This window comes from Bidens hawaiensis, unplaced genomic scaffold (assembly GCF_021521415.1).
Source record: "Bidens hawaiensis isolate Kalapana, Puna unplaced genomic scaffold, B.hawaiensis_p1.1 tig00027112_1, whole genome shotgun sequence".
Taxonomy (NCBI): domain Eukaryota; kingdom Viridiplantae; phylum Streptophyta; class Magnoliopsida; order Asterales; family Asteraceae; genus Bidens; species Bidens hawaiensis.
In genome coordinates, this window is record NW_027494379.1 from 170558 (window position 1) to 195099 (window position 24542).

General features: G+C 34.1%; 1 protein-coding gene and 2 pseudogenes across 3 annotated transcripts; 1 reads left to right on the forward strand and 2 right to left on the reverse strand.

Moving 5' to 3' along the window:
• Positions 1–270: 270 nt before the first annotated feature.
• LOC143574813 (F-box/LRR-repeat protein 17-like) lies at positions 271–3213 on the reverse strand. Its single transcript, XM_077059336.1, has 8 exons — positions 2954–3213; positions 2216–2360; positions 1931–2115; positions 1141–1245; positions 958–1055; positions 649–857; positions 506–572; positions 271–417 (listed from the first exon to the last, which is right to left on the reverse strand). The coding sequence occupies exons 1-8, from the start codon at positions 3049–3051 to the stop codon at positions 323–325; spliced, it is 1002 nt and encodes a 333-aa protein (XP_076915451.1). The 5' UTR covers positions 3052–3213; the 3' UTR covers positions 271–322.
• Positions 3214–7328: 4115 nt separating this feature from the next.
• LOC143574796 (glutathione reductase, chloroplastic-like) lies at positions 7329–12566 on the reverse strand (annotated as a pseudogene). Its single transcript, XR_013142657.1, has 11 exons — positions 12076–12566; positions 10538–10761; positions 9473–9753; positions 9100–9276; positions 8938–8991; positions 8686–8834; positions 8548–8611; positions 8235–8403; positions 8014–8148; positions 7736–7817; positions 7329–7583 (listed from the first exon to the last, which is right to left on the reverse strand). The product of XR_013142657.1 is annotated as a glutathione reductase, chloroplastic-like (transcript).
• A 4129-nt stretch (positions 12567–16695) lies between these two features.
• On the forward strand, positions 16696–21918 carry LOC143574798 (putative galacturonosyltransferase 6; annotated as a pseudogene). The gene is made up of 9 exons (XR_013142658.1): positions 16696–16948; positions 17045–17079; positions 18224–18265; positions 18391–18481; positions 18603–18676; positions 18789–18988; positions 19488–19849; positions 20620–21134; positions 21480–21918. The product of XR_013142658.1 is annotated as a putative galacturonosyltransferase 6 (transcript).
• Positions 21919–24542: the final 2624 nt, after the last annotated feature.

A 24542-nucleotide genomic window follows, 5' to 3' on the forward strand; every position in this document is an offset into this window, starting at 1 on the left:
AATTTCGTGAAAATAACGTTAAAAGCAACGGAAAGTTAATCATGCATCATGTGGTAGCGTTGATAGCCGAAAGACAAGGGTGCATGCACTGATCAGCCAATGGTTGAGTGTTACGTGCCCCACGTCCAAGGTTTGATGCAAAACTATTATCAAGTCGAGGGTCTCACCAAAAGCAGCCTCTCTATTCCTACGGGGTTGAGGTAAGGTTGTCTACATCTTACCATCCTCAAACCCTACCATAGCCTTACTATTGGTGGGATTTACTGAGTACGATGATGATGACAAAATATAATTTGAAAGCTAAAAATGAATCACAGAAAGATTAGTTTACCTGAGTTTGAACTGCTTGGATTAACACATCTTCACAACCGACAGCATGCACGTGTTCCAGCTTCGAGCACTGAAGAACTAATTTTTCTGAAATTAAGCAATTAAAATTAAACTCAAATTATCTACTTATATAATTATACTAGTATCATGTTGGTCAGAATTTCTGAAAATGTACCTGGAACTAAATTTTTGCACGAGTTCAGATTCAGATCATTTAGATTTGGACAGCTTAAATACAAGGACTGCAAAAAATCAGATAATCAGAATAATTAATATGTAAAATACAAAATGAATAATAATAAAAATTTCAGATCTTACATCAAGGCCAGAGCAGCCCCAAAGGCTTAGCTTTTTCAACCGGGCATGTTTAATAAACAGCTTCTGTTGCATAAGATGTAATTTGCTGTTTGGAGATACTTGTAATTCTGAATTATTTTTCTCATATTGTATGTCTGCATCACATATTGTCATCCCACAGTCAATGAGTTCCAATAGAGGTAATTGTGCGGTTGCAAACTGGATGCCACCTGATGAGTGATTGATAACAAAAGCAAATGCTAAGTGTCATCAACTTAAAAAAAACAGTTATCATACAGTAGGTTTAAGATTATGGCTTTAAAAAATTACTTGATGTAATGTTGGGACATAGAGCAACAAGGAGCCTTGTTAGTGTCTCAGGGAATACATTGCAGATAATCCCAAGACCACTGTCGCTTATGCTAGACCTGCAATTCATGAAAACACATTTAATGAATGAATGGTTATAAATTTAGATATTACTCATGATATATGCAAATATATACAACTTACCCGCTGAGATCAAGTAGTTCTAGATTTGAGTAGCATTTGGAAATTGCTGCAACTGATGCATCTGTTATTTCTGATCCAAGTACAAGTGATAGCATGCGCAAGCCCCTACAATGCAATCAATAGGGCATGTGTATATGAAAAACATTCAAGCATTCCATAAAACTCTTTTGTTACAAATGCAATATAAGTAGAGCTGTTAAAATAACTCGCATCTCACTCAAAAAACACGTTTATAAGCAAGCGAAGCCCAAGCCAGCAGCAGCTAATCTGGTCAGCTGTGCAACTCATTTGGCACGCCCAAAATAATCTTCAAATTTTAATATAGTTTACAATGGTGTGTGTATAAATAACATTTAAAAACATATTGAAAACACAGACTTAAAAAAACAAAAAATAATACATATTATACTATGAATTCTCTAATTTATTAAGATTTTGCATTATATGTAAGCTAAAAATTGAGTTTTGTCTTTCTATCAATATGTGTAAAATTACAAAATATATAAAAAAACAAACATAGAAAAAAAGTATGCCAGTTTAATAGTTCACATTACGATAAAAAAAATTAACTAATATACATTATGGTACATATAAAAATTATAATTAGAAAAAATATATAAAAAATTATCTAAAAATGTATTAGATTAATTAAATAATAATGAACATGCCCAGACCAAGCTCAAGCTTAAAAAAACTAATCACAAGCCAAGCTTGAGCCTAGTTGAGCTCAGGCTCAGCTCAATTACACCTACTTTAGACACAAATACAACAAAAGTGCCACTTGGAATACCTTAAATTTGCAGCAGTGAGAGAAAGCACAACAGAATGGGAAAGCTGAAGAGAAGCAATGTGAATATTTTGTAATTTAGGGCAGGTTATTCCAAGACCATCCATCATTGAGGTAAGATCAGTGCTATCATTCTCTTGACGGGTAAAATCAAGAGATATCTCGTTCAAATTTGGGACATTGAAAACCTAATCAAGATAAAATGAACATAAGCATAAGCACCAAACATGATTACAAGGTTATTGAATAGCTATCATAAAGCATAATAAAAACGTCAAAGATGTATACCATCTTTGAAAGTGAATGAAGATCTGAAAGCCAGAGAGTGGAGAGTGTGTTGGAGCAGAGAACAAAAGATCCAAGATTAGAGCACCCCTCCATTTTAAGAGTTGTGAGACAACGTTTGTCAGCAACAAAACGTCCCAATTCATCCCTAAAATAAACAAAGTCAGATTTAAAGGCATATAATTGTTTATATCAATTAATTGTAGCAAGCAAAAATGTTGTAGCCATCATCTGAAGTTGCAATTGGGTAGCAAATTCAACCCTAAAAATAGCTAAAATCATGTATATTGATAAAGTAACACTCACAGAGAATAGATTTCTTTATTGCATGCCAATAACAAATCATATAAACTATTAGAATGGTGAAAACTGATAAAATAAATCAGGTTGCAAAAACTAATGTTAATTATGAACAACAAAACATTAAATCTTTATCAATGGAAACACAAACTTTAAAGTGCAGCTCAAGTGCTCAACTCAATCACATTTAGCTAATTCACATGTGTATTAACTGTTAAATGCTTATAAAAATGATCTTAGCATAGGTATCAAAGTGCATTCATAAATAGTAATGCTAACAAAGTCCTAAGTGAAAAAGCCTTAATAATACAATCTGCAAATCCAAATGCAATGCAGATAAATTTAAACCTGATTCATCACAAATCATCAAGTTCAAGCTCAACAATCAAGCATTTGTTCAATATAACAAACATAACACCATGTATAAGTTAGTAAAGATACCCTGTAATCCGATTGATCGAGCCTTCACACATAACAATCTCCAGAGATTCAAGATTAGGGCAAGCAAACGCAATGCAGGCCAGCATAGTTGAATCCATATCACTGCAAACAAAATACACCACTCAAATTACAATTTCCACCATAAATTAATTTTAACCCCAAATATTAATAACAAATTAACTAGTTCAAATTCTCCGTTTAATGCCAATAGAGGTGCACAAACTGGTTTCAAACCCTAAACCAGTTCAGTCTAGTAAACAAAAGTTAAAACCAGTTTATCATCAGTTAAGTTTCGGGTTGAAAACGGTTTCTTAACTGGTTTAAGATCGTTTTCAATTCAGTTCACAATCAGTTTTTGGCCAGTTCTAGCTGGTTTCGGTTCGGTTAACCACTTTGAAAACGGTTGCAGTTCCGAACCTACGATTTCAATCAGTTTCAAACTGGTTTCTACATAAACAGTTTCAAGCCAGTTTCGATAAAGAAAATTATAAATCGGTTCCTAACCTACATTATCAATTAGTTCCAAACCAGTTTCTACATAATCAGTTCCAAACCAGTTTTTTTCCAACACCACTAGTACCAATTGTTCACTTCTACATAATTCCTGTTTTGCCCTTGGAGCGTCCAAAAGTGTAGCCATATAAAAATCTATATATGTATCTATTATTTAATTAATGAAATTGTATTTTAATAATCTCAACTTATTGCAGTTAGCTGATAATGTTGTTACTGGTCTAAACTTTCACATTATTTGTTTTTATTGGACCTCTGTTAGAAAAAATGTAACAACGTTAAGTCTTTTTCATATTTCAAATTGATGTTTTAGGACTTTTGATAAGAAGACAATATGAATTGACTGATGTAAAACTTAACTCGAAAAGGAGCTTCAAACAGTTTGATTTTTGTTAATTAAAAGTTTAAACACCGGAATTGAAGCATATTTTAGTCGTTTGGACCACCATTTAGAGGTAAGTCTTACATCAATCGACTCGTATCCTCGTTTCGATCAAAAGTTCTAAAATATCAGTTTAAAATTTGAAAAAAACTTAACGTCGTTAAGTTTTTTTTAACGGATGCTCAATGAAAACAAATAGTGTGAAAGTTGGTACAAGTGACAACTATTTTCAAAGTTTGGATTATTATTGGCCAACTGCATTAATTTGGGATTATTAAAAACCAAATTGTCTTTAATTAAAATCTCTATTATATATGTCAATAAGTTGCTGGTAGAGTGGTAAGAAATAGACTTTGTGTTCCATGTGATGCAACTCAGGTTCAATTCATGTCCCTATCATTTAGTTTCGACGAAAGCAGGTGAAGATAGAAGACTAGGCGAATACGCGACGATCGTTGGTTCGATCATTGACCTGAGCTGATTTTACCTTACAATGTTGGTGTGTCTTCGGGTGAATGTTCACGAGCGTTGGCCTTAGGTGAGGGCTTTTCCTGCATCAGAACTCATATCTTGATAAGGTAAATTTAACCAGTAGCTTTTATGAAGGATTTGTTGGTCGTTCAATTTAAAAAACTAATAAAACACATTTATTTTAAATTAACTCTTAATTTAAAAGAATTTAAAATGTAATTATGTAACTATTGTGATTGGAGATTTGTAGTGATGTTATAACCAGCTCGAAATAAATTATTTAATCGACTCAATTATAAATTGATCGGCTTGGTGTCAAATGATCTATTTTTTTTCTTACATTATTTTCGTAGATGTTGTGACATAGTATTTTGTTGTGTCGAATGACCTAGCACTTTTTTAGTTGATAAGCACGAGATGTGATGTGATGTTCCTTTTCTTTGTTTGTCATAATTCATGTTTTGCCCTTGGAGCGTGTAAAAGTGTACATTCAGAAGTTGTATAAGGCCATGTGTAGTGGAGGGTTATAATTGAAGGCGAATTGTGACACGTGGCGTCCAGTCAGCAAAGAGTGTGAATTTGTTTTTGGGGTGTAATGGTGTAGGGGCTACAAGTTAGGCTCACGGTGTCTTTTTTATTATTTTCTTTTTATAATTAAATTAATTAAATAAAAATGTATTAAAATTAAAAAATAAATAAAAAAATACATAAAACTAAAATAAAACACACAAATAATAAAAATAAATTATAATAAAAAAACACACCACAACAAAATACATATAAAAATACAAATAAAAAAACTAATCTATTCGTCTTCATCTTCGTCTTCGTCCCCGTCCTCGTCTTCGTCCTCCTCCTCGTCTTCGTCCTCAACCGGACGATTATCCCACACGTGTTGAACCAAATCCGCCTTCAGTTGGTTATGTATATCACTTGATGTGAGCTGGTGAATGTTATACGTTCGTTGGTCTTGGGTTGGTTCAGGGAACTGTTCTGGAACGCTTCCTGGTATATAGTGTTGACATATTGTTTTCCCTCGTCTTCTAAAATCATATTATGTAATATGATACACGTATACATGGCATCGCTCATTTTTGCCAACGTCCATACACAACAAGGGTTTTTCACATCGCTCATTTTTGCTCATTTTTGCCAACGTCCTTTCTCGCAGACTCTAGCTTCTTCTTAAAATAATTTCTTTTTTCTTCGATAGGGTCTTGAAACGTCTTGACGATGATCGAGTACTCTGGATATATCCCATCTCCCAAATAGTATCCGTGACGATAGAAGGTATCGTTGACATAAAACGGTAAGACCGGTATGCTACGGTCGATGTAATACTCTAACACGGGTGACGCGTTGAGAACGTTTATGTCGTTGTTGGACCCGACTGAGCCGAAGTAGGCTGACCAAATCCAGAGGTCGTGTGAACAATGGCTTGAAGACTAACCGTTGGCACTCCATGGTCACCACGAGTGTATTGACCTCGCCATGCGGTTGGACAGTTGGTCCACTCCCAATGCATGCAATCTATACTCCCGATCATGCCTGGAAAAGAATGTTTGCTTTCGTGTACATCATATATGCGAGCCAGGTCGTTTGTAGTAGGAATTCTCAGATAACGACGAGAGTATAATTGTATTATCCATATACAAATAAATTGTTAAACAATATTTATATTAAAAACAATAGTTAATACAAACAATTTAAATATTACCGATACAAAAATTCTCCAACGCATCTCTCGTTGTTTTCTCAGCCATCTTTAAATACTCGTCATTGATATCGGTCGTGTTGCCGTATGCGAGGATGCGTAGAGCCGAAGTACACTTTTGGATGGCGGAGAATCCTAAATATCCTCTTGCGTCGGGTTTCTGTTGAAAATATTCATACTCCCGCTCCATATCTCCAACGATGCGCAAAAATAAACGCTTGGACATCCGAAAACGACGTCGAAACATAGCGTCGTTAAATGTAGGTGTGTTGTCGAAGTAGTCCTTCATCAAACGAGCCTTCGCTTGCGTACGATCCCGAAGGATATATGACCGTATACGTGGTGCCGTAGATGGAGCAGAGCCGGACACCATGTTATTGGCGACGGCCCGAACCGCGTTCGTGACCTCTAAATGCTCTTCCGCCACTTGTCGATGAATCTGATGAATTATTCGACTCTCGTTGATTAATTGATCCCAAATCTTGGCAGCGTTCGTGGAATCCCGGGAACTCATTGAGTTTGAAGAAGTATGAAAATAATAAAAATGATTGGTATTTTATGTTTGGGTTTGTGTATGATAGGGTGAAAATGGTTTAATTGGTTTGATATTTATATTAAGTTTTTAAATTGATTTTTTTTATATATATAGTCGTTACCCATCGGTAACATTATTATTATTATATTATTATTCAAACAAGCCGGCGACAAACTAACCCCGCCCCCGCCCCCCGCCCCTAACCAGCGCCCACTACATATAGCCTTGTATATTTGTGACTGGACATTTGTAGTAGTGATGTTAAAATAAAATTAGCTCCAAATTAGTTGCTTTTAATTTTACTCGGGTAAAAATAAACTGGTTTGGCCTTTAGCCTTTTATCATTAGACCACGTGTAGTGAATGAAGCCCCTTTGTGGACATTGTGCGACATTTGACGCCACGTCAGCATATGGAATTTTTGACTAGAATGAATGCAGTGGATGGAGCCCCTTTAAATCATTACTCCATTATTGTTTTATTATCAAAATAAACAAAAAACAAACCTACCAGTCACATTCCACACCCCCCCCCAACCACATCCCCCCACTCGGCGATGTGTATGAAGCGCCCACCCCCTCCAAAGCGCCCCGGAGGGCGGTGGCTATGGGCCGCTTTTGAGGTGGATGGCGCCTCACTACGTTGGGTCTTATTTCCACCTAGCTCTAGCGGGAAGCCTAATGAGTTTATAATAAACTATTAAACTGATGAAGATTGTATATAAGATGATTTATTGAAATAAAAAACCGACGAAAACCTATCAGTAACTTAACCACAAAAATAGTCCATGAACATAACATGCATCTGCTATATCTTTAATCACGAAAAATAATAAATACACGTGTATGTACTAGTTTCAACCAATAAACGAGTCACTAAAAGTAATAACATTGTGAAATATAGTTGACCTTCATCAGTAGATCTTGGAATATGACCACGCCTCTTCATGTCAACAAAAACATCTCCGCTCACATATTAAGGCGCTCACCTGTAGGAGTTTGTGCTTAACCAATTACCTATTGCGAATTTTTGTCATGGAAATGAGATATAAGCATATGAATTGTATACATTCAAGAACACGATGATAATTTAAAGTAGAGGTGGCGAGATGAGCCCAACAGGGTAACGGATCAAAACAGGTTTTGGTTAAAATGTAACTGTTTATTACCTTATAAGCATTGCAATGCAATCAGCTGACTCGTCTCTTGTTAAACTCCTGCAGCGGCTTTGGCCTCAGAATCTGTCTTACCCTGAATAGATTTTCATTTTCAGTTAGGTGATTTATATAAATTTCTTTATAAATGAAACGCTTAGTGTGTCATATATGATTTTAAAAAATATATCATTTTAATAATTATACAACGCTTTGAGCAAAAAAAAATGTCCTCTTTGGTCATTTAATCTATATTTACTTAAAAAGTCAGAAAGCATCGATAAATATCATACCCCAGACGAAGAATTTCTAATTTTCCTTGTGGGTGTCCTCATGGTGACAAATTCCTCTGCTGATGTAGGATGAACACCAACTGTCGAGTCAAACTGCGCCTTGGTCAACCCAGCTTTGATAGCAACAGCAAATCCCTATAATTTGATTATCATAAATTAGACCATAAAATAAAAGAAGGAAAAAACAAGAATGCAAACAGAAGATGTAACTTGTAACCAACCTGAACAATTTCTGCAGAATCTTCACCACACGTGTAACCCAACCACTTGGTTCGTTTTTGCAGACACTACAAGTTTCATGAAAACTCTATCCGGAAGGCCTGATAAAGTAGCTTTTAAGGGCCTAAAGTTTGCTGTATAAACATCGATGTCACCATATTCTTCTATTGCCTGCAATTTATGTATGAACTAGTAATGTAAATACCAAATTCAAAGATGAAATTTCGATCCGTTTACTTAAACAGGCCGATTCTGGTTGTGTTTTATCTCCTAACAGGTCAAACTGTCAAATAAATCAAATATAATGAGTGTCACCTGTTGCTCATTAAGACCGACTTGACCGATTGGTGGTTGAGAAAATACTGCAGAAGGTATAGCCCTGCAAAACAATAAAATAGTCAGCCACGAGGCACATATTCTATACAATTGGTCAAGTTGAAAGTCAAAAATTACCTAAAATCGGGTTTTGTGGGTTCATTTGCAAAAAGGGTTTTGGCTAATGCGCCACCTTCCATCAAAGCAACAGGAGTCAGATTCATTCTATCAGTAACATCTCCAACTGCCCAGATGGATGGAACCGATGAACGTGAATATTCATCAACCTATACATCATCAAAGATATGAGTTAAGAAATAATATGAAAAATGACCCACAAACATATATATATTATATACAGACCACAAAAGGTCAAAAATATAAACATACCAGTATTGCTCCATTTTTGTCCAGTTTCACACCAACAGTCTCCAATCCCAAATTCTGCAATATTGAACGAAGACAAAATTACAAAAAAAAAAACGTAGTTTCAAGATGCAACAAACAATACAACGGTTATTTGTTTCATATTTTACTTGAAAAAAGAAGTACCTTTGTGTTGGCCTTGCGTCCTGTGGCAAACATAACATGTGAGAAGCCGTCAATTGTTCCCTTATTAGTTTTTAAGGATAATGACCCATCTGAAGATTTGATAACCGCTTGCGGCGATTCCTCCGTGTGGAACTCAATCCCTTTTAATGACATCTGTTCAGCTACAAAGTCTCTAATCTGTTTAGGTCAAAAGGTTACTTTTTTAAACACAATAGCTCTCATAAACTACAAGATAATTATATTATTGAGAGGCCAACTTTCATTTGCATTTTTGCAAGAATATTGGTTTGTTTGTAATGAAAAGCCAAATATGTAAGTTTGAAAAATCGACTCTCTCTTATATACCGTATAAGTCTTGTTTGAAATTTCTCACCTCTTCATCAAACCCACGTAAAACCTGCTTTTGACGAATAAAAACATGTACATCACTTTGCAAACCGTTAAAAATACCAGCAAACTCAAGCGCAATATAACCACCACCAACGATTGCAATTTTTGTAGGTTTTGATGGCAAATCAAGAGCGGCATCCGAATCTATCACGTATTCTTTTCCAGGAATATCTGGAATGAATGGGCGTCCACCAACTGAAACTAAAATGTTTCTTGCAGTGTAGAGTTTCCCATCAACATCCACTGTGTGTGGGTCGACGATCTGCTTGAAAAATATACAAAATAAACGTTAAATAAATGTCTCTTAAAACATAATGAAGCTTTAGTATGTCTTATTTTATATCTACATTCTTTTGTGAATGAAACAGTCTAGTGAATTGTAATTTTTCATTGCACAACATGATCAAAATTCATTTCACAAGAATGCAACATATTTTTATTGACATGGTAAAATTAAAGTAAAAAAATAAACAAAAATTCAGGTTTTTCCATAATAAAACAAGATGCTTTCACATTTCTGCTGTTTTAGTCATACTAGTTTTTTACACTTGAGTCATTATAGATGGCTTTGTATACCGTTTGTAACATTCTGTAACCGGCTGTCGAAAATGATAACGTTGTTTTATAAAGATGCAAATGTTATTTCTAAAAATGTTAGATTTATATACATTGTAAAAGTTCATACAGAAAAATCGCAGTTACCAATTACAAAATGACCCAAAGTCATCTTTTAATAATCCAAAATTCTAAATGCAAAAGAAAGTGTGATGGCTAAAACGAAACACACGTGAGTTTTAACAAACAGAAATTCATGACTCAAAATCAAACTCAACAAAGTCAAAATAGTCAACAGGTGTTCTTTTTGTTCACCATTTGTGCAAAACTGTGAAAATATCATACTCAAACTCACAACTTAAAACTCATGATAACAAAATCTTGGAGATAATTTTGGTTTCTTACAAACATAAACATTTACACAAAACATTCTTCTAAACGTAGTCACAAAAACAAAAATCGAAAAGTAATTTAAAAGGTAAAGAGCATAACCTTTCGGGTCCTTCAATCAATTTGACACCTGCATTATTTAAAATGTTTTTGTAGATTCCAGTCAGCCGTTGCAACTCAGCATTCTTATTAGCCATTAAAGTGCTCCAATCATGGGTTGGTTCAGAGTTGTACGACCATCCAAAACCAAGGCTCTCCTCAAACTCATGAGAATATTTAGATGCAAACACAAGCAGTTTCTTCGGTACACATCCACGAAGCACGCACCTTCATTCCAAATATTAGTTTGTCTTCAGATTAAAATATTCATGCCACCATATATAAATACAAATAATCAATTACATCAGTGATATATGGTTAAATTCACCATAAACTAGCATAGTCACTCGTAGGGCTGTAACTGAACTGAACGTTCGTGAACTGCTCGACAAGAGGTACATGTATGTTCATTCGTTTAATAAATTAAAGAACATGAACAAGGAATTTCGTTTGATTAACTAAATGAACAAACAAGAACAGAGGTTATGTTCGTTCAATTGTGAGCGGTCGATAATGTGTTCTTTTACATCCATTTATGTTCGTTAATGTTTGCTTGTTTATGTTTGTTCATCAAAGGTTTTTAATCTTCTTTAATGGCTTTTCTAATTTTACCATAGAGATTTAATCAGAGTTATTAACTAGAAAACAAAATATATATGAGTAGTATGAGATTACTCTATATGCAAATTAACATATGAATATGAACGTTAAAAAAACCAACATAAACTTGGTAGCATGACCAAACTGTTGGCATTGACCATTCTCGGTTAGCCAAATCACATAAACATTGTTTGTGCCCATTTGTCTTCTGTTCGTGTGTGTTCGTGAACCATTCACTTGTCGGATTTGTTCAGTTCATTTACAACCCTAGTCACTAATATTCTGTTGTTTTTAAGCGTCATAAACCTAATAGATCCAATACCAGTTTGCATCTATCCGAATACTGTTAATTCCGTAATAACACCTAGCTGTGATTCGATTTAAACCTCAAACGAGACTAAGCTCGGGAGCTCATTCAAGCTTGTGTCCTCGGCTTTGCAGTGTGAATTTAAAATATAGAAGTCCAAAAGAAGTCAAACTTAAAAATACACAAGGCTCGTTAAGACTCGACGAGCTTCCCATACAATGCTCGAGCCTGAGGCTTAGGTTCGGCTCGAGCTCAAAAAAGATAGGCTCGCAAGTTCGAGTAGCTCGCAAGTTCGAGTAGCTCAACTCGTATGCACACCTACATACAAACATGAACAAGAACCGGTTTGGTTCAATTCATTTACAGCCCTAGTCACACGAATTGCGTTGTTTCTAAGCTTCATAAACCTAACAAATCCAGCATCATTTCACGTCTATTTAAATATCACTAATTCCATACCATAACAACCCTAACTGTAATAATAATAACAATAATAATACCTAACTGTAATTCAATTCATAATTAAATTATACAATATAATAATAATGATAATAATAATAACACCTAACTGTAATTCAATTCATAATTAAACAACAACAACAACAATAATAATAATAATAATAATAACAACTTACGTTCCACCAACACTGCCAGTAGTCTCAGACGATATAGTCGCAAACGGCAGCTCACAAACAGCAACCGAGGCGCCAAAATTAGCCGCAAACCGCGAAGCCCTAACGCCGCCACTACCGGCGCCGATAGTAAACAAGTCAAAGTCATAGGTTCTCGGCTCGGCGCCGTTAGCCGACTCAGCTCTGGTGACAAACCGGCGCGACCTAATCGCGGCTTGACGGCTGGTACTGGATAGAAACCCTAGGGCTTTTGTGGTTGAAGGTAATTGAGGTGTGGTTATGAATGGATAACGGTTGAGTATTGAGAACTTGTGGTTGCGTAGTAAGGTTTGGAGAGTTGAAGATGAGAGAGTGGTTGTGAGTTTTGGTGTGTAGCTGAAAGATGTCGCCATTGTTGGTGCTTAATGGTTGTAGATGACAGGTTTTATTTTAAAGCCTATAATATTATCGGTTAAGTAGTGTGTATAGTTGAACTTTATATAAGAAGGTGAAGCTATAAGAAAGGTGAAGCTCGGGGTCAGGCTCGGGCTCGTTTATTAAATGAGTTTTGGTGTAAGTTTGGTTTAATTCAAACATTTAACGAAATGATTTCGGGTATCTTAAGAGTGTTTCGGCTTGTTTGCACGCCTATCATCGAGCAAGGTTCTTAAACATGCTAAAGTTAGGCTCGAGTTCGGTTGTGGAGTGTGAAATTAATACATAGAAGTCCAGAGTAGTAAAAATTAATACAAGATAACTAAACGAACTTTATTTGAGGCGTGGGCTCAGCTCGTTTCGAGTTCTTTTTATCAATCTAATATCGAGTAACTCGCGAGCGGTTCAACTCGTTTGCATCATTATGTGTCGTATCATTCACTCCATCCTTATTTTTGGATGGTCTGGGTGAGATTAAAGATGAGTACGTCAACGCCCTCTCTCACTTGCCCAAGTATTACTCGCCTTACTCTCTCTCTCTCTCTCTCTCATATCATATATGTAAATCCGAATGAGACGCCCTCTCACCTATTTCCTCCTTCCCCATTCAAACCACGCAGTTTTAGAAGTTCATAGTAAAGAACTCAATTACCTCATCCCCTCCCCCCCCCCCCCCCCCCCTTAAACCGATCCATTTGCCATGCTCTTAATCATTTGTAAAAAGGTACTTCTACAAGAAAGAAACGTTTCATAAACATGTAATCAAAAGCTTCTTTATTTCAAATAATCAAACTACAAATAAATTCATACGGATTATAGAAAACAAATCAGGATGAAACCCTAATAATAACAAAAGGATTAAAGACTACATTGTGATGGTTCTTCCTCTCTTTTTATATGGAAAGCACAACCTTTATAGTCACAAGATCATTCCCGAGTGCCGTTGGAGAAGAGATAATTTAGGAAAAATCCTTTTACGTGGTTGAGGAATCCGTACTTATTTCTTCGTTAACGTTCTTTTGACAAAGGAAAGTCAAGAAAATGCTCGTTAAGGCTTCCAAGTTTAAGTGTTAGCTTAAAGAGCCTCAACTTTCTAAGACCTACAAATATAGTCAAACATTTAACTCCATGGTCTTGGCTACTTCCGGCTTCATGCCCAACAACATAATTCCTTTCATGATCTCAACAACGGACCATCATTCCATCATCATATAAACAACAAAAATCAAATAATAAGAAAACAATTATTCGAATCACGTGTTTGACTTTGAATTAAATTATGTATATATTTCAACAAAATGGGATGTTTTGAACGAGATTAAGCGGTTATAATTTTTCACTAATGTTCATAACCATTTCGAACATTATTATAAGATATTAACCATGTCATAAAAGTTCACGATTTAATTGTTGAGAGTGACCCAGACGTGGATTGTTGGAGCATCTATGACTCTTAACACTTATTTTGTAACTAATATTACACATATATAACCATGTGTGATTAACAATTTACTATTTGTGTTATATTTAACAACCACCCAACAACAAATTGAAAAATATCTTAAGTTAAGTTAAGATGAATAGTATTTTGATGCTTAAAGTGTTGTGTTTGAAATAAAAATTGTAATGAGAAATAATATTCGTAATGAAATATCATGTACAATGGATGGATAAAGAGAAACATCAAGTTTCTTATTGGGTTTTACTCTCACACTTTAATGCAAAACACATATCATTATTTTTCACTGGTTTATTGGATTTTAATAATCACTGTTAACTGGTATTGTTCGATAATAATCCTTATTCATTTTATCGCCACTGACGATCCAAAATTTCAAAAAGTTGCCCCCCTAGTGGTCCCCCGTTAAAAACGATTTAACGACGTTATACTGTTTTTCCGAATTTCAAACTAATTTTTTAGGGTTTTTGATAGTAAGGAGAATACGAATTGATTGATGTAAAATTTAACTCGAAACGTTGATCCAAACGACTTGATTTTTGTTAATTGGAAGTTCAAACACACGAATTGAAGCAAAAATCAAGTCGTTTGGATCATCGTTTCGAGTTAAGTTTTTCATCAATCGATTCGTATTATCCTTCCTATCAAAAGCCCAAAAAAGTTAGTTTAAAATTCGAAAAAAAATATAACGTCGTTAAGTCATTTTTAACGGGGGGCCATTGAGGGGCAACCTTTTGAAAATTGTAATCACTAGTGGCGATAAAATAAATATGTATTATTATTGGCCAATACCAGTTAATAAGGATTATTAAAATCCAATAAACCTTATTCACCGCATGTATCTAAGTAGTGACTAGCAACTATATGTTTGTAAAGGTTTATTTGATCAAGTATCACTATTATTAATACTATTTTATGTCTGACGCATATATTGTGTTTTATTGCATGACAAATTATGATAAATAAATCTCACTAGTCCTACATATATTCGACATAACATAACAAATAGACTTTTGAAATAGTATAGTTGTATTTTAAAAGTTGGAAAATATAATGAGAGAAACAATGACGATCACTACAAATAAAAATATTAAAGCTAGTACGATGTGTCGCATAGTTATTTTGAAATTATGAACCCAATAAAGCAACGTAGCAAATAACGATGCAAATACGCAACCTCGGACACCGGTATCTACAAAATATAACTTTTGTTTCTTTCTTTTAATTGGGATAGTTACTTTTAACTATCCAAACACAGCGTACATTCTTTAATTTTGGAATATTAAGGAAATGTTTTGTACCATATTAATCATTCTATTAACATGTTACATTTGAATCAGTTATCATTAAATGTGTTTGGTTCACTAAAATAATAGACCTGAATCAGTTTGTAAACCTTTTAACCAGTAAGTTTTAAAGTAATGCTCAACAAGCATTCTGTCCCCTTTATCCATTCACTTTTCTTCATAACCCTCAGTCTGCAACTCACGCACCACCTCCTTGATCCACCACATCGATGTACTCATCACTTAATAATGTAGAGATTACCAAATAATCCTATAACATATTAAATATGATACACAGAATGATCATATAATCTTCTTTTTGTTTCCTATTCATGATTGTTTTTATATAATACAAATAAATGCATTATACGAACCTCCATATATAAATGCTCTAAAATACAATGACACAAGGTTATAGTTAAGATATGAGATTTTATGGTCTTAGGTTTAAAACCTGATTTGAGTGGATTTTCCCATAATGATGGGTTTTCATCCTTGACGGTGTTTTTGAGTAAGTCAAGTCCATGACGTCAAAATCAAAATGAACGGTTTAATATCGCGTCTCATAAAGAATCATTTAAGTATTGGAAGCATTTCCGTAAGCTAATTCAATGTTGTGTTAATCTAGATTTTTTTCTGGAACGACGATTTTCTTGTGTGTTAAGCCACCGTCATATCCAATTTTGAACAACTTCGTTGCCCCACTATGACCAGACTATGTGTGTCTTAACCAGACCCACACTAACTTTAGAGTATGACTTAAGCGTCCCCCAATAAACCATACTGCCAACTGCCACTTGACAATCGTTGTGCCACCATAAGAACAAGACTCTCAGATGCAACACACGGTAGAACGAAAACTCGAGCAGATTCAAGATTCAAACTGACAATCTCGCAAAACCAAACTCAAATCATTTATTAACATAATATATCAAAAGTAACACAACTGACGATCAAACCTGAGTTCTCAAAAAAAAAAAAACCTTTACCACTATATCAAAAGTGGGAATAAATTGGACATGACTCAATGGTAGAGCACTCACTTTACTCGTGAGAGGTAGGAGTTCAAAACTCAATATTACCAATTTATACGGGAGATATGAGGGATGACCCTGACTTGCCAGGGTTCAAGTGCTAATCTCGCCCGGTTTTACCGGCTCCTCGCTGTCGTACCGTTTGGCGGGCGTGGGGGTCGGGTTTTATCCGGAGAATCCCTCAATAAGTGGACCGCTAGGGGCTCTGTCTGTCCAGACTCGTGACCGGCTCAGGCTACCTTTAACCAGTAAGGGCCGCGACGAAGTACCGGCGTTAGTCGTTAAAAAAAATAATTTAAAAGTGAGAACTTGTGATCTTCTAGATACTAAATCAGTGTTATAATATATACTCTTCAGTGACACGTACGTCAATAAATGATTACAAAAAGAATTATAATTATTACTTTTATATAATTTTTACAGCATAGTTTAATTAAATCGTACACAACCTACAGTGAACATGGCGTTTACCTTCTTCCCCGCATCCCCTGTATTTCTCTCTCTAAATCTCAAATCACCAAACTCGAAACCCTAATCCACCACCACTACTACTAAATACTCTATCCGTACAACCAATGATCACAATCTCCACCGTTAGATGAAGCAATTCCGCCGCCGCACGAGGATATGCATCCTCTCTTTACTCTTCCTCTCTGTATTCGCCCCGATCCTCCTTCTCTACGGTTCGATTGCTACTCTTTGTATTTGTTTCATTGATTATTACTATAAGGTGCGATAATATTATGTTATATTATTATTATCCGTGTTTTGTGGTGCAGGATCGGGTGGATTCGTTGAGGATTTATCGAGTTTGGTATGATCGATTCTGTTTTTTGTTTTTGTTAAGTTATTGTGTTTATTGTTGTTGATTAGACTGAAATTAGGTTTGTAAATAATATTAATAATAATAATAATAGTAATAATAGTAGTAATAATAATCATAATAATATCCGGTTTGATTTGGTTTTTGAAATGAGTTTGAGTCGAAGTAGAGTTTGTAATTGATGAGATCGGAGAATAGTTAAAACGATATGATTCATAAATATGTAAATGTTTCTTATAAAAATGATGTGATTTATATTACATGGGTTAAATAATGAAAGAAATGATCAGTTTATATAAATGTTCTATGAATGAACTTTATTTAATTTGTTATATTATATTTTTTCTTATACTTACTAAACTTAATAATAATATTCGGTTCGATTCGGTTTTCGAAATGAGTTTGAATCGAAGTGGAGATTGTAAGTGATGAGATTGGAGAATAGTTAGAATGATATGATTCATAAATATGTAAATGTTTCTTATAAAAATGATGTGATTTATATTACTAGGGTTAAATAATGAAAGAAATGATCAGTTTATATAAGTGTTTTATGAATGAACTTAATTTAATTTGTTATATTATATTTTTTTATACTTACTAAACTTAATTTAATTTGTTTTTGTGTTTATCTTGTTTTAGTGTTATATTATATTGTATATTATTAATATCCAATACTATTATCACTATCTTTATTTATTTATTTTTATTATGACTAGTGTTTTTATTATTCAATATTAATTTTATTTAATTTTTTATATTATTTTATCTACATCCCACCCTCCCAGACCCTGCTTATAGCATTGTTATTTGTGGGATTTTACTGGGTATGGTTGTTGTTTTATGAATGAACTGAACTTTTTGTTAAAAGTAGAAAACATTTTATTAAAATAATTATAGAAATCATTGTTATTTAATAGGAGAGAGATGCGGGAAACAAAAAAGTATAGAAAGATTAAATAATATGTATAATTAATTAGAGAGAGACGAGAAAGAAAGGGTGATGATGAACTCATATCATTTTACTCTTTTATTATGTAGTACTGTAGTATATAGTAATATAGATATAGATATAAATATAGATGTGGATGAACTCATAATGATTCATCATTCATTATTTTAATTATTTTTTCAGAAAGGAAGGAGGGATCTGCGGAAGCTTAATTTAGTAAAGCAGGTTAGTATTTGCATTTTGCAATGCTAGTTTCTACTTTGATTTGATTGAAAATTTCACGTGACAGAAATATTTTTGCTATTATTATTGTTTTTCGGTGGATTGAGTTGCTTACTGTTGTGTATTAGGAGGAAAGTGTTGGCTTAAGAGAACCAGTTTTAGAGGTTTACAAAGATGTAAATGTTGATCCCACTGTCAGCTCCAGATTCACAGATTTAGGTATTCAGTCTGATAATATTGAGTAACTTAATGTAACTTGATTGATCAATCGATGGATTTATTGATTAATGAGAACTGTCCGGTTCTTTATTATCAATGATTATCTGCTGAATACTTTCAGGAGGAGATGTTGATGCAAAAGGAATTAGTGGACAGAATCAAGAAGAGAAAAGACCGGTGACTTCAGTGATAGTGGTTTGATCCATGCTTTGATTTTTATATTGTAATTTATACATCTTATATTTTTGACTTTGAAAAATGCAAACAATTTATTATTTTATTTGTTTTGATGATGTGGCATGATCAGGATGCACAACCACAAGCACGGAGGGTAGTATTGGATGCAAAGATTAAAGAGATGAAAGATCAGCTGATAAGGGCTAAAGCTTACTTGAGTTTTGCAGTGCCAGCTGGCAATGCTCATTTAATTAAGGAATTGCGGTTACGAATTAAAGATTTAGAACGAGCCATGGGAGATGTCAGCAAAGACTCTGATTTGTCTAAGAGGTTACCGATCATTTTTTTTGCTTTTATATACATCATTATCGCTGCTCTTTAGGCGGTAGTAAAATGGATGGTTAAGCAGACTTTTTGACACGTGTCAAAGCTGGGCTTATTAGGCTGACCGAAAACACTTTTTGTGCAAAAGTTTTAAGTTTTGTACGGCCAATTAGCATGTCAAGTTTTATTACAAAACTCATATTTTTAAATACAGGTATGACCTGTTTGAGATGAACATAAGATGAATATAATGATTTTGGAGGTTTTGTAGATTTAAAATACACTTTCATCGGCGTTTGACTTATTTTATAGGTATGACCTGTTAGAGATGAACATAACATGCATATAACTATCAATAAGTAAATGAGGTGAAAGTACCCGCCTCTACTGTTTTCAATCAAAAATATCATCAGATTTATGTACTCGCAGATTTATCTTTGGATTTGTATACATTAACATGGTTTTAAAATATTTAATACTGATTTTTGGATATTGATCTCTTCAGGGCTTTTCAGAGGATGCGGTCGATGGAAAATTCCTTACAAAAGTCAGCACGAATTTACCCCGATTGTTCGTTAATGGTGAAGAAGCTTCGTGCGATGGCTAACAATGCTGAAGAACAGGTTCGGGTACATAAGGAGCAAGAGTCTTTTCTTGTACAGCTGGCTGGAAGAACGACTCCGAAAGGGCTTCATTGTCTTTCAATGAGACTAACATCTGAATATTTTGCTTTGAATCCTGAAGAGAGAAAGCTTCCTAGCAATCCAGATGTGCATGATTCAAATCTTTATCATTTTGTTGTGTTTTCTGATAATGTTCTGGCTGGTTCTGTTGTGGTGGACTCTACTGTTTCATCTGCAAAGGTATGCTGACCTGGCTTTATCTGACTGTTTCTTACATTTTTTATTATAGATAACTGCTGATAATTCTGACTTTGCTTCCGAAGGAAAAATAATAGATTGAGCGGGCTGGTTAACGGGTCAAAAGAGATTGGGATAATATGAACCACAGGCCCGATTGGTCTGGATACGCTCTTTTGTCTATTATTAATTTTTTTATAAGTAACTCTCTATAATCAGTAACAACCTTGTATTTTTTTTATCACACGACAAATGAAGAACTGAAGAAGTGAATAATGATTTTGATATAAAAATAGGTGGTTTGTGATTATACTTGAATATTATATTTTTGAAATATTAGAAACAAAATAAGGTAGTTGTTAACAGTAGCCCAGAGGGATATTGTTAGCAAAACCCTAAAAGTAGATTAAATCTTTCATTTAAAAAATGATTTGGAAGTTGTATGCGTTCCAATTAGCTTTTGTGAGACTTTCAATCCGTTTGGCTAATATGATCCATTCCATTTTTTATTTCTTGTTTCAAACCGTTTTGACCCTACCTGGTGGCTAATATGACTATCATACATATATTATTTAATTATTCAAAGGAAAAAGAAATAAAAACATTGTTGGTTCATGTAACACTGTCCGAACTGCTTTAGACTATAGAATTAGAAACTACTTGTTTTGACCCAAACCTGTTATTTAAACAATCATTTCCACTTATATATAATACTTATGTTATAGAATGAGCGGTAACTTTTTATTTTTTATTTTTTTTGTGGTGGATTCACAGGAGCCAGGAAAATTGTGTTTCATGTGGTGACAGATTCTCTCAACTTTGCAGCTTTCTCAATGTGGTTCATATTACATCTCCTAAAAAAGCTTCAATCCAGATTCATAACATAGACAATTTTGATTGGTTCTCTACCAAATACAACCCACCAAATACTGATGGCCGTGATTCACAGGACCCAAGATATACATCCACCTTAAACCACCTAAGATTTTACTTACCAGATATTTTCCCGACATTAAATAAGATTATACTTCTTGATCATGATGTGGTTGTACAAAAGGATTTAACTCCCCTTTGGAGAGTAAATATGATGGAAAAGTCAACGGGGCGGTCAAGACTTGTGGAAATGATCCTGCGCATCGCAGGATGAGTTTGTTACTCAACTTATCTGATCCAACGGTGGGAAAAAGATTTAGCAACGAGGGTGCACATGGGTGTTTGGTGTAAATGTGTTTGATTTGAAGAAGTGGAGGAAAATGAATTTGACCAGTGTTTATGGCAAATATCTGCAACTGGTATGTATTTTTTGTTTTTTCAGTAATTTATTTTCAGTTGAATTATTATTTGCTTTGAAAAAACATATATAATATAAGTGAAGACCGGGCTCGTGTATCAAATAAGTTCAGTTATAGAATTGAGCTTGGACTCGTGCTCGTTCAAACTCGGTTCGATTCAAGTTTTTAGCGAGCCGATACAGAGTAGCTTACGAGCGGCTCGGCTTGTTTACACCCCTACTTTTTTTATGACATTCTGTACCACATTTGGTTTTATGCATTTGAATACACGCATAATATTATGTTTGACCAGTTTTCTTTTTAGCTATTGTTTATAAATATTCTGTTTTTCGATATATATTGCAGGGGAAAAAGAAGCCAATGTGGAAAGCTGGTACCTTACCCTTAGGTTGGATGACATTTTACAATCAAACCATTGGTTTGGACCGGAAATGGCAAATTCATGGATTAGGATATTATTCTGGTATTAGACAAGAGGATATCGAGCGTGCAGCAGTCATACACTATGATGGAGTTATGAAACCATGGTTAGATATCGGTTTTGAGAAGTACAAAACATATTGGAGAAAACATGTCGAATACAATCACCCGTATTTGCAGCAGTGCAATATTGCCTAATATCCCTCACCCAAATTTTTATTTAAACACAAGAACACTAGTTTTTTTTTCTCATCCGATTTCCATTTGATACTTAGACACTAACACCCATCGAGCCATAGAATTTTTATTCGGTTTATTTGTTTATAATACCTGGTTAGGTGTAACTTTACTCGTGGATTGATAAGTTGCTCTTTCGGTTACATTAAATTGAATGAAGCTAACTCGATATAGTTATTTTTTCAGTGGTTGATTTGGTTATTTGTTTATTTGCACAATGTGTTTGATTCTTATGGCAATTGGGAAGAAGAGGCCGATTTGGCGGTTTAATGGTCGGGTTTTAACACAACTGCTCTTTTTCTCTTCGAAATAGTTAGATTGTATTAAAATTATAAAGATAGTTCATGAGTATAGTACGGGTGTAATATGAATAGCAATGGTTAGACGATTGGTAGATTTACATGAACGGTTTCAAGTTTCGAATTAGACTGAACCGTTCAATCACTAAACCTTTCAAAATAAACCATGAACCAAACTATGCGACTTAAACCAGCCAAAATGCCTACTAGGTCGGTTTAGGTAGATACTAATATTAATATGATTATAACTTTTTGATAAAAGAGTAAACTGCGGTTTTCTTCTATGTGGTTTATTCAAATATGCGGTTTTAGTCCAATGATTTTAAATATGCGATTTTCGTTCACGTAGTTTCATTTCACTTGCAATTAAACCCAACTGGCCCAACTAACCCCGTTAAGTGTGATCGTTAAACCCCTCACGTGAGGGGTAGATTTGTCTTTTTCTCCCCAAATAAACCGCAACCCTAATTCGTAAGCCCCCTTGCGTGAGGGGCTAAGGTGTAATTGGGAAAAAAAAGACAAAATTGCCCCTCACGTGAGGGGCAAACTGATGGGTTTAACGATCACTTAACGGGGTTAGTCGGGTCGGGTTTAATTGCAAGTGAAATGAAATCACAGAGACGAAAATCGCATATTTGAAACTATTGAACTAAAACTATATGTTTGAACAAACCATATGGATGAAAACCGCAATTTACTCTAAATAAAAACATTATATTTTTTGTTTTATTTGATCAATCACTTTTAATGAGAGTTGGCTGCAATGAGTGGTGGATAAAGGAAGATGTGGTGCAATCCAAGTTGTCTGGTTTGATTGGATAGACTTAAATTATTAAACCAATAAAAATGCCATTCTATTAAAAATAAACTCTTCAGCCACAGACAAATCACCACAGAGAAAATGGCATCCATTTCAGCTTGCACTCCAATTATTCTTCCAAAGAAACCTTCCACTCTTCTTGGTATGCTTTCTTGTTTAATTTTTATATCAATATAATATTATATAGTTTAATTTGTTTTCAGATAATATAATGATAAACAAATATGATTACTTTCACATATTTATGTATATATTTTGAACAAATTTTGGGTATATATCATCTTCAATTGATAGAATTGATGAAGTTTAAACTATCATTGTAGCAAACAAGTCAGATATGAAAAACCGGGCTGTGTCTTGTAGGGTTGACCCTTGCCTAGAGTTCTCGAATTGTTCTCGAGTCTAGATCCGAGCTGTAACATATAAATAAACTCGTTAGGTGACCCGATACGAAATTCATAAACATTCTCCATTGATCAAGTTAGTTTTATATTAAGATGATATAGAAATAAGTTTTGGAATGAAAAAATAAAATGAGAGGGCATAATCACATGTCTAAAACAACACCATATGCCATTGTCTAGTATTTTAAAGTTCATTAATTTTCTTTTTTTTATTTAAAATGAAACATGTTTTTTAATATTTTAGGATGAAGTTGCCAATGATTCTTTGTTTTACAAGAATTTAAAATTTTAGTTTAAATTTACAAAAAAGCTTATATTTAATATTTTAGTTTATAAAACTATATAACATTATAACATATTCAATATAATTTAATAAGTAATATTTACTATTTATTACATTTTGGCAATTTTTGTTACATCAACCACACACAATCATAGATTTGAAAGAACTAAGGTTGAAAGTTGGTTAAATTCTAGGTTACCGACTACATACAAAATGGGAAAAGTGCAATGTTCGGCTAAGCAAGATACAATAAAGGAGTGCGCATCACGTCTAGTGATGACTAGTGTGTCATCATTGGTTGCTACAACAGTGGTTGCAACCATGTCGAGCCCGATGGCCATGGCTCTAGTGGATGAGAGAATGAGCACAGAGGGAACTGGGCTACCCTTTGGTTTAAGTAACAATATTCTTGGTTGGATTTTGCTTGGCGTGTTTGGATTGATTTGGACCCTCTACTTCGTGTATACAGGAAGCCTTGATGAGGATGAAGACTCAGGTTTATCACTCTAGGGCTTTTTAAGTGTAAATTACATTCTTGTTTCGATTATTGGTTCTTTATTAGAAATCATGTTCATCGATTTCAACTTCTGGTTTATCATGAGATTGCAATGGAGTGAAATTGTGTTCTTGAATCCTATTCTTATGTGAATACGTGATTGTATGTCGTATTTTTCGATTTTTTTTGTTCATCTTTATCACCAAATACATTTCATATATATTTTTTTCTTCAGTTGATACATACATTTCATAAAAGTAGGAATTAAAAATAATGTGATAAGTACAATAATTGAAAGAATTATTGTTTTACATAAACACCATTGCATCAAAAAGTATTTGCAATTAGAAAAAAAAAATATTTGATTGATTGAAGTTTTTTTTAAAAGGAAGATTTTATTTGATCTATTCAATACATATATGAGATAGTAAATTGTGGTTTTTGTCTCT

Excerpts from the sequence above, each read along its gene's own strand:
- LOC143574813 (XM_077059336.1), bottom strand. The coding sequence starts at position 3,051 with ATGGATTCAACTATGCTGGCCTGCATTGCGTTTGCTTGCCCTAATCTT. Across the intron at positions 2,116-2,215 it reads TTCATTCACTTTCAAAGATG|GTTTTCAATGTCCCAAATTT; the intron begins GTATACATCTTT and ends TATCTTGATTAG. Across the intron at positions 1,056-1,140 it reads GAACTACTTGATCTCAGCGG|GTCTAGCATAAGCGACAGTG; the intron begins GTAAGTTGTATA and ends CATGAATTGCAG.